At 48.8% G+C, this 12,595-nt stretch overlaps 1 protein-coding gene across 1 annotated transcript in view; it reads right to left on the bottom strand.

Annotated features, from left to right (window-relative positions):
- NKAIN4 (sodium/potassium transporting ATPase interacting 4) overlaps window positions 1-12,595 on the bottom strand; it is a 54,264-nt gene that overhangs the window by 18,191 nt on the left and 23,478 nt on the right. Inside the window, exons 2-3 of the mRNA XM_082491033.1 lie at window positions 8,852-8,989; window positions 8,263-8,343 (exon numbers count right to left, since the gene is read on the bottom strand). Coding sequence (XP_082347159.1) covers window positions 8,263-8,343; window positions 8,852-8,989 — 219 coding nt within the window. The remainder of the gene's footprint in view (window positions 1-8,262; window positions 8,344-8,851; window positions 8,990-12,595) is intronic.

Here is a 12,595-nt window from a genome sequence, read left to right as displayed (position 1 = left end):
AAGAAAAAGTTAAACAAGTCAGCACTAAGCATCCTGCCACAGAATCACGTGTTATGGGTATGCTCTTCCCAGCACAGAGAACTGAGAAATATGAACTTCATAACCCCAAAGTGAGTTTCAAAACCCAACAGACCTTCCTCTGTTCCTAGCTTTTAACACATCTAACAAGCTCCCTTACCATTTCTGCCTGACTTCCCTCCATGCTCTTCACATATGGTACATCTATGTCTTCTGTTGACCTTACACACTGTCAGCCTCGGGTCAGATTACCCCGCCGAGCTGACCTCAGGGTGATGATTGCAGCTTCTTGCAAACACTTCCCCAGCAATTCCTTATCATCTCTACCCCAAGAGAGGCTTTTTGTTTTTCTCTTCTCCTCTTTGCTAGTTCAATAACGCAAACCATGCCATTGTGGGGTTACGCAGTGAAGCGCCACACAAGTAACACAGGAGTTTCGGTATGCGGCTGGGAGCTCATTTAAAAATGACAACACTTTCCTCACATTTGAGAAGAGTGGTACTCGCTGCAGTACCCCAGGAGAGCTTTGGGATTTTGAACAAAACCCTCCCTGCAGACAGTAAAAGACAAACTCGGAACTGGCTGAAGAGATCAGCTGCATTGCTTCACAGACGAGTGCTAAGTACCAGGGGCCCCAGCAGCCGCTCGGGTCGCTTTGATGTGGAATCAACTCCTTTTCACCACAAAACGGGGCAAGGGGTTGGAAGTTTTATTCTGAAGGAGAGATTATAAAATGGATCAGGCAGAGAACGTATGTTTCTCTACAGGGTAGAAATAGGTACTGGCTATACACACATCCCCTCACCTAACAATTACTGGAAGTTTTAGCTCCTATCCATATCCTACTTCACACTGCTCATGCCAGGGACCTACAGAGTCCCTGCAGGAAAGAAGCAGCAGAACAGCAGCAGAGCTTGGGGTATTTACACTTCCTAACATGGGAAACCTCATGCGGCAGCTCCTTTGCCTCAGCTCCCTCTGGAATCAAGAGAGAAAACAAGATTCAGAGCAGCTAATCCAGGCTCCTGCTCTGAATTACCCTCTGGAGAGAGGACTTGTCTCTGCTGCCAATAGAGGGAGGTTCGCCAGGTAGTCCTGCACATACACTTCTCTGTGTCTGTGTTTGTGTCCAGGGACAAATGTGAGTTACAAGGGCAGAAAGTTTAAACGCCAGCCAGAAAACCTGTGAATAGAAACCAATTGCCCCGCTACGCACATTGTGTAGGTACCCTCCGCTCCACCACAGATACTCCAAACCAGTTTGCAGAGCTGTTATTAAAATACGCTGCAGGAAGCACATGTTAAGAAATGTGGACAATTAAGTGAGAAGACAGCTGCCAAACTCCTGATATAATCACCACAACAGATGGGATGTGTTTTACAGTAGATGGAGGAGGGCATGGAGATGAAGTGTGTTACCAGTGCAAAAGCAGCCTGAATAGCAAAGGCAATGGGGAAACCTCTATTAGCAACTGGGAGTTTGAAGGGAGCTGCCCGCATTTTAAAGGCTATAGGGAATAATTATAAGATTGGCAGCTACGGGATAATGCACACAGTGCAAGGTGCTGTGCTACCTTCATTTCTAGAGGCAGTTTTCTCTTCCAGCTTCTCACAGTTTTGGCACAAGAGTCTGGCTTGCTCCCTCTGCTGGGCATTGCTCTTCAGTGGCCTGTGGACTTCTCACATATCCAACAAATTGCATCTTTTCTGCAAAACTTGTTCTTTCCCAAGTTTGCATGTTCTGAGACACACGCATCCTCCCCAGCAAAAGCTTCTCCTCCTGGAGGCAGCCAGCCCTCCAAGCTCCTGTGCTCTTCTCCCCCTCACAAGCCACTCACCACGTTGGTTAGGGAAAGAAAGAATCATGCTTCTCCAAAAAAGAGACTCAATTCCTGTTTCTTTGCCTGGCGCTCCCCCCAGTTAGCACAGAAACAAAGCTGTTCCACAGGGCACTACAGGATCTACTCTTAACCTCGGTCCCCGGGGCTTCCCTCTCCCAGCTCACAGATGGTGCCTTCCCAAACCTTCTGCCTCACTGATGCAAAGAGCCCCTTCAGTGCCTGCTCCGCTCCTCACAGAGGCATCTATGTGTATTTGGCAAAGCAAGAAACAGGCTGCTTTCCTTCTTGAGTCTCCCTTTTGTCAGTCCTCATAGAATTGGCTCTGGCTTAACTTTGCTGCAGAAGCTGAACTTGCTTGTGAATTAAGCCTGAAAAAGCAGAACAGGTGCTGGGCTGGAGGTAGGCAGGTGGAGGAACAGTAGGTCCTAAACAGAACTCACTGCTTTTTGCCTACAATCGCACTCCAACTCTGCAAAAAAAAAAAAAAAAATCATACTCCAGTTAAGAACAGATTGGAAAAACTGAGCACATTTGGATTCTAAAAGCACCACAAGGACTCACACACACGACCCATCCCTCTCACAGATGTAAAATGAATACTGACTGCACACTGGGAGCGTGGATGCCCTCACATTCACAGAGACATGTTTCGGAACAAGCATCCACCTGAAGCTCTGTGGGGCACGAGGACAGAGTAATCGAAAGGGTCTCAACACCCAAAGCAAAGCTGTTCCTTTGCTTGTGTCCCTGGCTGGATGTCCTTGGAGGATACCTGTGCTGATGGGGCACAATAAAAGAGCATTGAAGAAAATCACTTAATTGACCTCCAGTTGCTCGGCGCTTGCTGGGAGACTGGGAAAACAATCCCAGGATGTCTCCTGGGGTTTGCCAGCTTTATGTGCGAGGAGATGGTTGAAGAGAAGTGGAAGCACGTAATAGGAACAGCACACTAAAATCAGGAGGAAAGAACCAGTTGCAAGCAAGTTTAGGGAATGGCTGTTTCCCAAAACCTTTCTGCAATGCGTTTGAAGTCTAAACATACTGAAATACTCCAAAAAGTGGTATGCGGGTTGGAAGAAGTCATTCAGCCCCAGAAGTGCGAAGCCCTGCTGTAGGGGGAGAGTGATCTGCGCGTAACTGCGCTCCCCCTGGTTCCGTGACAGGCTGCTGTCTGCGGGGCTATTGCTGCCTCTGTAACCTTCGGCCTCCGGAGAAATACGAGCGCAGAGTGATATGAGCTCCTTCTCGGGAGCATGTTGAAGGCCAGCCAAAAAATCACATATCACTCGGAACTGTTGTAGCACCTGGGTGCCATCCGTTTGCCATCAGTGTGAGAAAGATGACAACAGCACTAAAACTGTAGTACCTACACTTTACAGAGGCTGTTTTCCTTTCCCAGCCTCACCCCAGTGCGTCCCACAGGGAAACTCACACCTACCTCTGACACCCGCAGAGCCAGCGGTGTTCCTTTTCTAAAATAGTTTTATGAAAGATGTTCTGAAATTATTTTTTAAGGGACGCTATCAGAGAGGGTTTTATTTCTTGTTGTTAACAGCCTTCTGAACTGCCTCCCCCCAAATTTTCTTAATTATCAGGCAAGCCAGCACTATGACGGCTCTGGAAACACATTGAGCCCTGCATGGGAGCGCCCAGAGCTTGACAGCAGAATAATTTTAAATCTTTTCAGTTGGAAACATTCCTTATCAAAATAGGAAATAAAATGTTTATCTTTTGGTCTTGTGTGCTGACTAGCTGTATCACCCCGAGACAACAGAGAAGCACATCCGTCTCTCAGCAGGCTTGTTCACAATGCCACAGCGCTCAAAGGCCAAACCCCAGGCTCCCAGTTTCTAAATTCAGACAGGGTTGAGGGACAGTTGTAATTACGCGTGCATTTATCCATCCTCCTCACAGTATTTTTCCAGGTACAAAGTCATCCCAAGATGCCGTGCAGATTCTCTGGAATACAAATAACGCCCCATCTGACTAATAAGGGGCTGCTTCCGTTTCAAGAGGAGATTTAGACCACCACCACAGCTCTGGATTCAGATCAAAGTACTGGGTAGACAAGAGAGAATATAAAGAAAGGGTAAAAAAAAAAAAAAAAAGTTCCAAGTTGAATAATTCCAGGGGGAAAGACAAAGGAATACATTAAAATACACAACAGCAATTCCTCAAACCTCTCTGAATGTTTCTCAAGTCCATGATGAAGAGTCACTCAGCATGGCAGCTGGACAGACAGATGCTCGTATGTCTTACCAGCAGGATTTTAATAATTAACTCAGACTGGGGGGTTGCAGGAGGGACTGTGTTTCACACTCAAGTAGACAGGGAGAAGCTTAACATGTTATTTCAAGCACAGCCTCGAAACTTCAGAGACTGCTCCCAACAATCCACCTAACCAAATGGCCAGATGGACAAAGAGAGAAGAGGGAGATGGAACAGAAACAGACCCGAGGAGGAAGAACAGCAATCTGGAGGTTCAGCTGTCAGCCCCGCCGCAGAGCAGCGGTACCGCACCTTCGGAGAGGCTGCATTTCCCCCCAGATGCTGCAAGTGCACTCCGAACTGTGAGCAGAGCAAGTCAGCAAGGCACCGCTGCCAAAAGCCGCTCGGAGGCACATCACCAGCTCGCTGCCAGTGCCGAGAGGCAACCCTTCAAATCCAGATTGCTGGATCTCTTGCCTGCTCATTGGCAAAGCGCTTCCAGGGAAGCTGGCATAGGCGACACGCTTAGGGAGGCCCTTGCGGCAACAAGGGAAGTGCTTTCTTAGGCACTTATGCTGATCCATTTGTGCCTGGCCACCTAATGAAGTTCTGCTGTGCCGTATTTCACACTCTTATCCCTACTAAGAAAAGATTGCAAGGTTAAAAAAAATAAATAAGTTACAGGATAGAAATGTAGAAACCAGGCCAGTTTAGCTCTTCCAAGAAGCGGAGAATAGATTCAAAGAGCAGGAAAGAGCATTTTCCTTTTGGGAAAAAAAAAAAAAAAGGCAATTCAGGGTAGTTATAATTAGTGGTTAGGAGGTAGACGGTTAATAAGTCGGTATAGCTACCCTGAGCAGGGCTGGCCAGAACAGGTATTCTCAGGGTTTCCGTGGCCAGGAGAGAGCAAGCACTCCTGGAGGAAGAGCACTTTAGGAAACAGTGTGAAAGACAGGAGGAAAAAGAGCATGAGAAGCGGTGGGCAGACAACCCAATGGAGGAAAGAGCCTGTGGAGAAGCGATTGCTTGGTGAAGGAAAGCGAATAGCCAGCCCCCAAATTGCAGTTCAACAGCCATGCACCTACCAGCCCATATTCTACTGATGACATAGAGTTTGTAACTAAGAGATAGTGTCTTAACCCCTTCGCCAAATTGCTTATGGGCTGACGTGGGACCCTACCTCCCAGACCCCGCAGCCGCGGTGCCCCTGCTTTCTGTTCTTTAGATCAGCCGGGCACCAGAAGATGTGTCTGTGCTCACCATAGCCCTGTACCACACAGCACTTCCCTGCTCCCTCACCACTGAAATCAGATCGAAGCACCAGAGCACACAGAATCATTTGCAATAAATGCACATAACCATTTCCTCCTTTTTTTTTTTTTTTTTTTCCTCTTCAGGATTTCCTAAACTTATTACAGCAGAAACACTTGGATCCTTTCCCCCCTTTTTCACCGCACCTGAGTTATCACCTGTCTCAGCTGCACTGGGCTGTCATTACCAGCCACCAAGTTAACAAACTCCATTCTTTCTAGCTCACCGCCCTTTCTGCGTTTTGTCATTATAAATTAGCTAGCTGCTGACGGGGAGCCCCGCGGCAGGCTGCCCTTGTTGGGAAGGGAGAGGGGTGAGCACGGCGCTGGCAGGAACACTGCTCTCCCGTTCCCCCAGCTCTCTCCCACAGGCTCACGGGGAATCACAGAGCAAACAGCACCTGAAGACCTTCCTCAGAGCTATCAGCCCCTTAAGGGACTTGCACAGGAACAGCCCTGACTCAAACACTCCCCAGCACATTCATGCTTAGTCTAGTAGTTACTGAGTTAGTGTTTACCTGAGCAGCTCCATCAGCCTCACTCCACCAAAGCTCTTCTTCTAATATTTGCAGCCTACCTGCTTACCGCCAGGCTAATAGTCAGCTTTGACTCTGACTTCTTATTAGGAACTAAAGGACATCACCCTCCCGAGGCCCCTGAGGGCACACAGAGGTACCTGCTCCTCTGCAACGCTGCTGAAGACCCCTCTGGCTGGTTCTGCCCTGCCCTTGCCCCCTCCAAGAGCCTGTCCGACACTTGCTCATCCAAGCCCAGGTATCCTTCTGGGATCTGATCCCAAGACTGAGATCAGTAATACTCAGCAGATGTCAACTGGCTTTGGATCAGGGTCCTAGAGATGCAGCGGGAGAGTGATTCTACTCGAGTCCCGTCTGCAGAGCAGCACACCGTCCTACGGAAACCTTCACTCCTGTTTCAGGTGCATCTTTTGTTCTCGCACGGAAGGGAAGTTTTGTTTTGCTATTGCAAAAACCCAAATAACTTCAGTTAAAGGGGGCAAGGCAGACAGAAAGCAGCATCATAAGTTTTTCTTACAAGACCCCCTTTTTAGAGGAAATTAACCCATGAAGACCAGAGGCAAAGCCGTAAAGGATTTTACCATCAAACAAGCACAAATACTCTGTTGTTTTTGCCAGTTGCCATCAAACTAATGGCATGAATTGCTCGTTGCAGCTCTAGAGTCAATAACAACTTATACTGCAGCCCAATTTCATAAAAAAAGTCCCCAGTCACAAGTGTCACCCTGTGGGCTAAATAAAGGTTCTCCGCGTGCTGGCTTTGCTGAAACGAGCCGCGGCACAGAGCAAGGTTATGAGGTGAAGCTGAAGCTCCTCTGGAGCAGAGCAAGTGGGGTTTGCCATGCTGTTGGAACTGCAGAACAGCAGCCCGATGCCTTGCAGGGCAGGTTGGGATTAGTAAACACAAGTAATCAGCTGGCTGGAAGCAAACACTGGCTGTCGGAGCAGCTCCCAGAGCAGTTCATCAAGCCAATATTTCCTCTGCAGAAGGGAGCGTTTAAATAGTTACATAAAATTCTTTTTTAGTTGGTCACAGCCAAAACCAAGATCATCTCAGGCTGAGCCCTCTGACCATGAGCAATCACTGTTTTGGGCAAGCACTCTCTCCCAGTTTCTGTGGATAATTGAGAGGGGAATAATTGAGGAATTAGGAAGTTACATTTTCTTATCTGCAAAGGATTTATGCTGTCACTCATGACTTGCTGGAGGCCTGATAACGAAAACATAGTGCAGTTCTAATTATGACTGCAACTTAGATGTATGACCTGGGACTTTAGGCCAGATGTAGAGCGCTCCGAAATGAACCTGTATCCTATAATCGCTCAGAGTCTGCTAAGCCGCAGCCACACTTTGTAATTCATTGCTACAGCTCAGGCTTAATTTAGGGCCTGCCTCCCGTTTTTATTATTTCTGACTCACCCCTCATTAAGCAGACAGCAATACTTGGCTTATCTAGCCTTCAAAGAGCTTGGCGTATTAACCCACAATACCCCTGGCCGGGAGCCATGAATAACTACCGCTGTATTTAAGAAGAAAGAATTAAGACAGGGAAGCCACATCGCCTCTGAGGCTGCATCCAGAGGGGATGCGTCGGCCTCCCCAGCACCATCCCTCCGGTTTGTTCTCTGTTCAGCAGAGAGAGGAGCCTCTCCTGAACACTGTACCGGGACATATTTTGCCCGGTGCAGCAACAACCGGGTACCCACCCCTGTTGCTGAAGCACACTAGGTCTTCAGCGGGACTGGGAGGCGAAGAGATGTCAAGAGCTGGTCAGGTACGGAGTTACAGCAAAGCCCTTGGTCCAAGCTAGACCGGGTCCTTGCTGCGGCTCTGCCCTGGGACAGGCCGGCAGAGAGAGCACGCTCGCTGCTGCGCGAGGGCCTTCCCCTCCGAGCCACACACCTTCTTCCCAAGGTGTTATCAGATCACAAGAGGATCAGCTGTAATCTAGTTAGCTCATAGCCTTCCTCAGCCGCCTCTGCATCATGGCTGAGAATTAGCCCTCCCAAACCCCATGTCCCCTCAGGATGGCTCTGCTGCCAGGCTTGCTCTCACCTTTCAAAACCAAATACACTCAACCGACTCTGAGGGCAGGGCTTATTCCAGCCACCACCTGCACTGACCAGCAAAGGGCTCCAGAACTCAGGATTAGCCACCCATTTCTACCATCCAACCAGCCGTACTCCTCCATCCCCTAGTAAGGCAGCCCTCTCCCCGTACAAAAAGGCAAGACCTGCTCCCAGGCAGACCCCTGCCACCCATCTCAACCGCCCCCTCCCTCATCTCCCAGCAAAGCTCCATCCCCTTTGATGCAAAACCTGGGCGCTCACCCAGAAAGCTCCTACTTACCTTTGAGAGCCCTCCCACTTCTAAGTAAAAGCAGATGATGAAGATGTTCCAGGTGACCCAAATTGCAGTCCAGATGGCATACTAGAAGGGGATGGGGGGGAGAAATAGGAGCAATAAACATTAGGAAGAGACTGGAATTAGTTTATGTATATATGTGATGCAGCTGGGGGCAGTTAAATGCCCTGAGTCAGCACTGCAACGGTTTTTTCTCTTTCTCTGTTTCTTTCCCACATGCAGATGGTCCCTTGCCTGATCAGAGGCACAGGGGCAGAAGTTGGGTGGGAGTAGAAGAGCTTCTGCCATGCCTTGTCCAGCATTTAGTTCTCCCTTTCCGGTGTGTAGTATCTCGGTGTTACTTTGGTGCCAGTAATAATTATCTGATATCTTCCAAGTTTGGTGTAAGCACAGCAGAAGCGCAGCACACGGAACAACCTGTTCCTAAGCCCAGCACCTCCTGCTAAAATTGTTTACGATGCTCGTGCCTGATTTCCCAGGGGCTGTCCTCAGTTCCTCATCACTTGCCACATCCCACCAGAGCAAAGGCTGCAAAAGGCTTCGAATGGCTCCGAACAACACGGAGGTTACTTACCACCACTATGTAGCGAGGTCTGTACTGAATAGTGCCAAAGAGGCCGAGGATAACGATGATGATGTGGAGGAAGTTGGCGAGGATAGGGGCCCACTGGTATCCCAGGAAATCGAACACTTGCCTCTCTAACGCAGCAAGCTGGAAGGGAGAGGGGAAAGGAGAGTTACGGCTTCTGGGCTCATGATGTTTATTCTCAAGGCTTTGAGAAGCTCCCCGAGCAAATCGCTGCAGCAGCCGAAGATGTTACGCCATGCCCAAAGCAATTTACTGCCTATGAACCAGGTCTGTAGGACAGAACATGTGTTTACACCCCCCCACTTCTGCTTTGTGCTCATCCCATCTCCTCTGATGGCTAAGCCAACCCCGACCAGTGAGCTCCAGTGCCTAGGGGGGGACACACGTCCTCTGTTCTGTGCACTTTGCAGTGGGGAGGTGGCCCTGGCAGAGGGCAGAGGTGAGCGGTGGGACGGTAACATCTTAAATGGCTGCAGCAGGGCTTTCAAGAGCTCATTTGTCAGAGCCTTCAGCATCACTCCATCATTCCTGACACCTCTCATGTTTCTGCTCTCCAGCACACATCCATCAAAGTGAGAGAGAGGAGGAAACTCTCTCCTCCACCTTAACCCCACAGAAAATGCTGCCACCCAGCAAAGGAATTCTGCAAACACATCGGTTTTCCAGGCAGACAGGCTGAGTTCCTCTCCCGCGCTAATAACACGGTTCAAGGCTAGTACTATGTTCTCGAAATAAAACTCCATTACTGCTGAAGAGCTGGGCCTGTTTTTCCAATCATATTTGCATAAAGATGAGCTTTTCGTCTGGAGCCATCATCTGTGTATCAGGCAACAACTGGTAACCTGGGTCTGAACGGCCGAGTTACGCGTGCGGCTGAAAGAGCACAGTGAACGCGCAGCTGCATGCTGGCTTTGGCATCCCCGCGGCCCTGAAATAGTGAAACAGTGAGCGGAGGGGGCAAAACGCTTGCTGCAGGTTTTTCCCCAGCGCCCGGCCTTACGCAGAGCGATCTCCTCTTTGCTGGTCTTCGCTAACGCAGTGCAACCAACCTCCCCCCACTGACCAGCGGCTTTGCTAGTGCTAAAGCACAGCAGATTTCCCTCTCAGGGTAAGATTTCCAAGTCTGTTTAATTATCGTAGCAGTATGCTGGGATGCACTGTTGCATTTCGTATTTATTTTCACTGAAATAATTACGATTTACCATTGATAGTTAATATTAATTTAAATACTAATTAGACATTAAGCATGGATGATCTTAGTCCACTGTGTGTAATCAGCTGTGCGGCATCTTCTCCTGGCTTGGCTTTTAGGTGGCAGCTGGGGACCAAGCACTGGAGCATCTGTAATGGCTTAAAGCATTTCAGGATGTGAGTGGTTGCAGGTCCCGGTCACCCGCTCCATGAGGGAGGTCACATCTATCAAATGACTATTTTTCCTCCTTCTTCCTGAATCAGTGGGGCAATCACCCTCACACCTCCCTTGGGCCAGGAAGGTGGTGTAAATCCCAGCCCTATCTTAGAAGTTCAACAAAAAGCTGTATTTCAAAGAAATCTATAGCAGCCCTGGCTAAGGGAGATCAACCAGCGTGGTGGTAAGCAGCTTTCCCTCCCTGATATCTCTCCTCGCTGGCAAAGGGGCACAGAGAGAGTCGGGAGGGAATAGAGGCTGTCTCCACAACTGTCTCTTCCACAAAACAATCAGTCTTCCCTTTGAAGCAAAGCATGCTGCCCCCTTCCCATCAATGTGACCCTCCTGGGAGATGCTGTGAGATGTGCCCCACGGCCACACGTGGGGCTGCAGGGCTGGAACGGGGCAAGTGCTGCTCCTTTCGCCATTCAGCCCGCTCTCCCCCCGAGCACGGCAGATTTTCTGTATCTCATCAGAAACAGCAGTAATAGGTTAAATGCTTAATCTTTTAGGAGGGGATTAACGCACATACCTTAACGATATTTGGAAATTCTGAATCCTGACTGGCTGGCAATGGGTCACTTGACTGTGACCACTTCATCCAATCAGGCATTTAATTGGCTTTGTGCGTTACATTAACGCGGGAGTATGTGCAGCACAGAGCATCAATTAACCGAGGGGACACGATGGGGGTGTGTTGCGCAGAGATAACGCCCTGCTCAGCTTCGCCTCTTGCCTTCAGGCCCTGAAAAGGGGGATAAAGGCAGATCCTTCCCACCCATGCCTTCTGCCATGAGTTTTCCCACTCCAGGATCAGGGAACCCATGTCTGGAAAAGTGTTTTCTTCTCCCAAATGAACGTTTGCCGTTAGGGCTGTATAAAAGGGGAAAGCTTGTCCTTCCACAGCTTCATGATGTTTCCTGGCTTGTTTGGACCAGGGAAAACATTGGTCCGTACAGTGAGAGGTACCTAACCATCCTGGAGACGGATCTCCCAGTCTGCACTGACTTCAGATTGGTGCACAGCTCCTACAGAGTCTCTGGTCCCTGGCCACACTGGGTTTCTCCCCATGATCCCAGAATCCTACAATGGTAGGGGTTGGAAGGGACCATCATACTTCCCTCTTCCTTACTGCAGTTGCCCTTGTCTCCAGGTTGTTTCTCTTCTGATTTACATTCCTTTGCCACTTTCTCTGTGGTTTTTTTTTTTTTGTTTTTTTTTTTTTTTATGGTTTTGTGTCCCTGGGAGCTGCAGGCGTAACTCAGCTGGTACGGAGACCAGCTGTACCTGCCTGCTGGTTCAGCTCAGGGGATCATGAGCTGGGTCAGTATGCTTCTGCGTGATGTGCCAGCTCAGGCAAGCTGTTTCTTCATTTGTAAAAATAAAAGCAATTTTCCGTAAGATGTGTGTTGATGACAAGCGCAAATGCTACTGATGAGAGTCTAACACCGTATTACCGACATGCACTGTGCTGCAATCCAGCCAGCAGAAAGGCAGCCTCAAGTTACCGTGGGCTTGTCCCTGTTCCCCCAGGAACCTGGCATAATTACGGAAATATTTGCTAAAAACAAACAGATAAACAAGCATTTCACTCATCGCACTACAGGTCTGTGTGCAAAGCTTACCCCTTAAATGCTGCTGAGATTTGCAGGTCAATGGGGCTGATGTTAGTGCTAAGCCGGCCCTGATTTGGGGTTGGGATGTGAAGAATGTGGTGGGACCCTTCAGCCCCGGTTCCTTCAGTCAGGCTCAGGAATGGCAGGGTCAGGGTTTGCCCCTGCCTACGGGTGCTGATATATCTGCACCCTCGTACTGAACCTCTCCTGCATCCCTCGTGTTGAGCAGGAGAAATGCCATCTCTCGCTGCTGCTGCCAAGTTTCTGCAGAGTAATATCCTTGCTGTAGTGTTCTTTACGATGATTCACAGCATTCTATTGAGAAAGCCTATTATATTCGAGAGATATTGGTTGTAAAGAGAAATTTTGCAGAGTGTGGCACAGGTTTCAACCCATTCAAAGCTGACAGAACCTTTCCATCAGGGAGGACAATTTTTTCTTCTTTATGACTATTCTTATTAAAACCAGGATTCCTTCGGCTCCTTTTGCTTGTCTAGCCCATAGCACATTTTTACCTTTCATTCTTTAAATTAAATGATTTGTTGCGGTGCTAAAATCAGAATAGTCGTGGCAGACTTTTCTCTCCTGAAATAAACCACATTTCTGCTGATCTGAGTGAAACTGGAATAGCAAATAACCACGTGAAGCAATTGTTAGCCAGGCAAACAAAACGAGCCAAAGCTCTCTGTTGGGCCATCGTTCATT

The sequence above is a fragment of the Vanellus vanellus genome (assembly GCF_965231255.1).
Source record: "Vanellus vanellus genome assembly, chromosome: 15".
Classification (NCBI taxonomy): Eukaryota; Metazoa; Chordata; class Aves; order Charadriiformes; family Charadriidae; genus Vanellus; species Vanellus vanellus.
The sequence above is the reverse complement of the archived record's forward strand: the minus strand, read 5'-3'. Positions and strand labels throughout refer to the sequence as shown.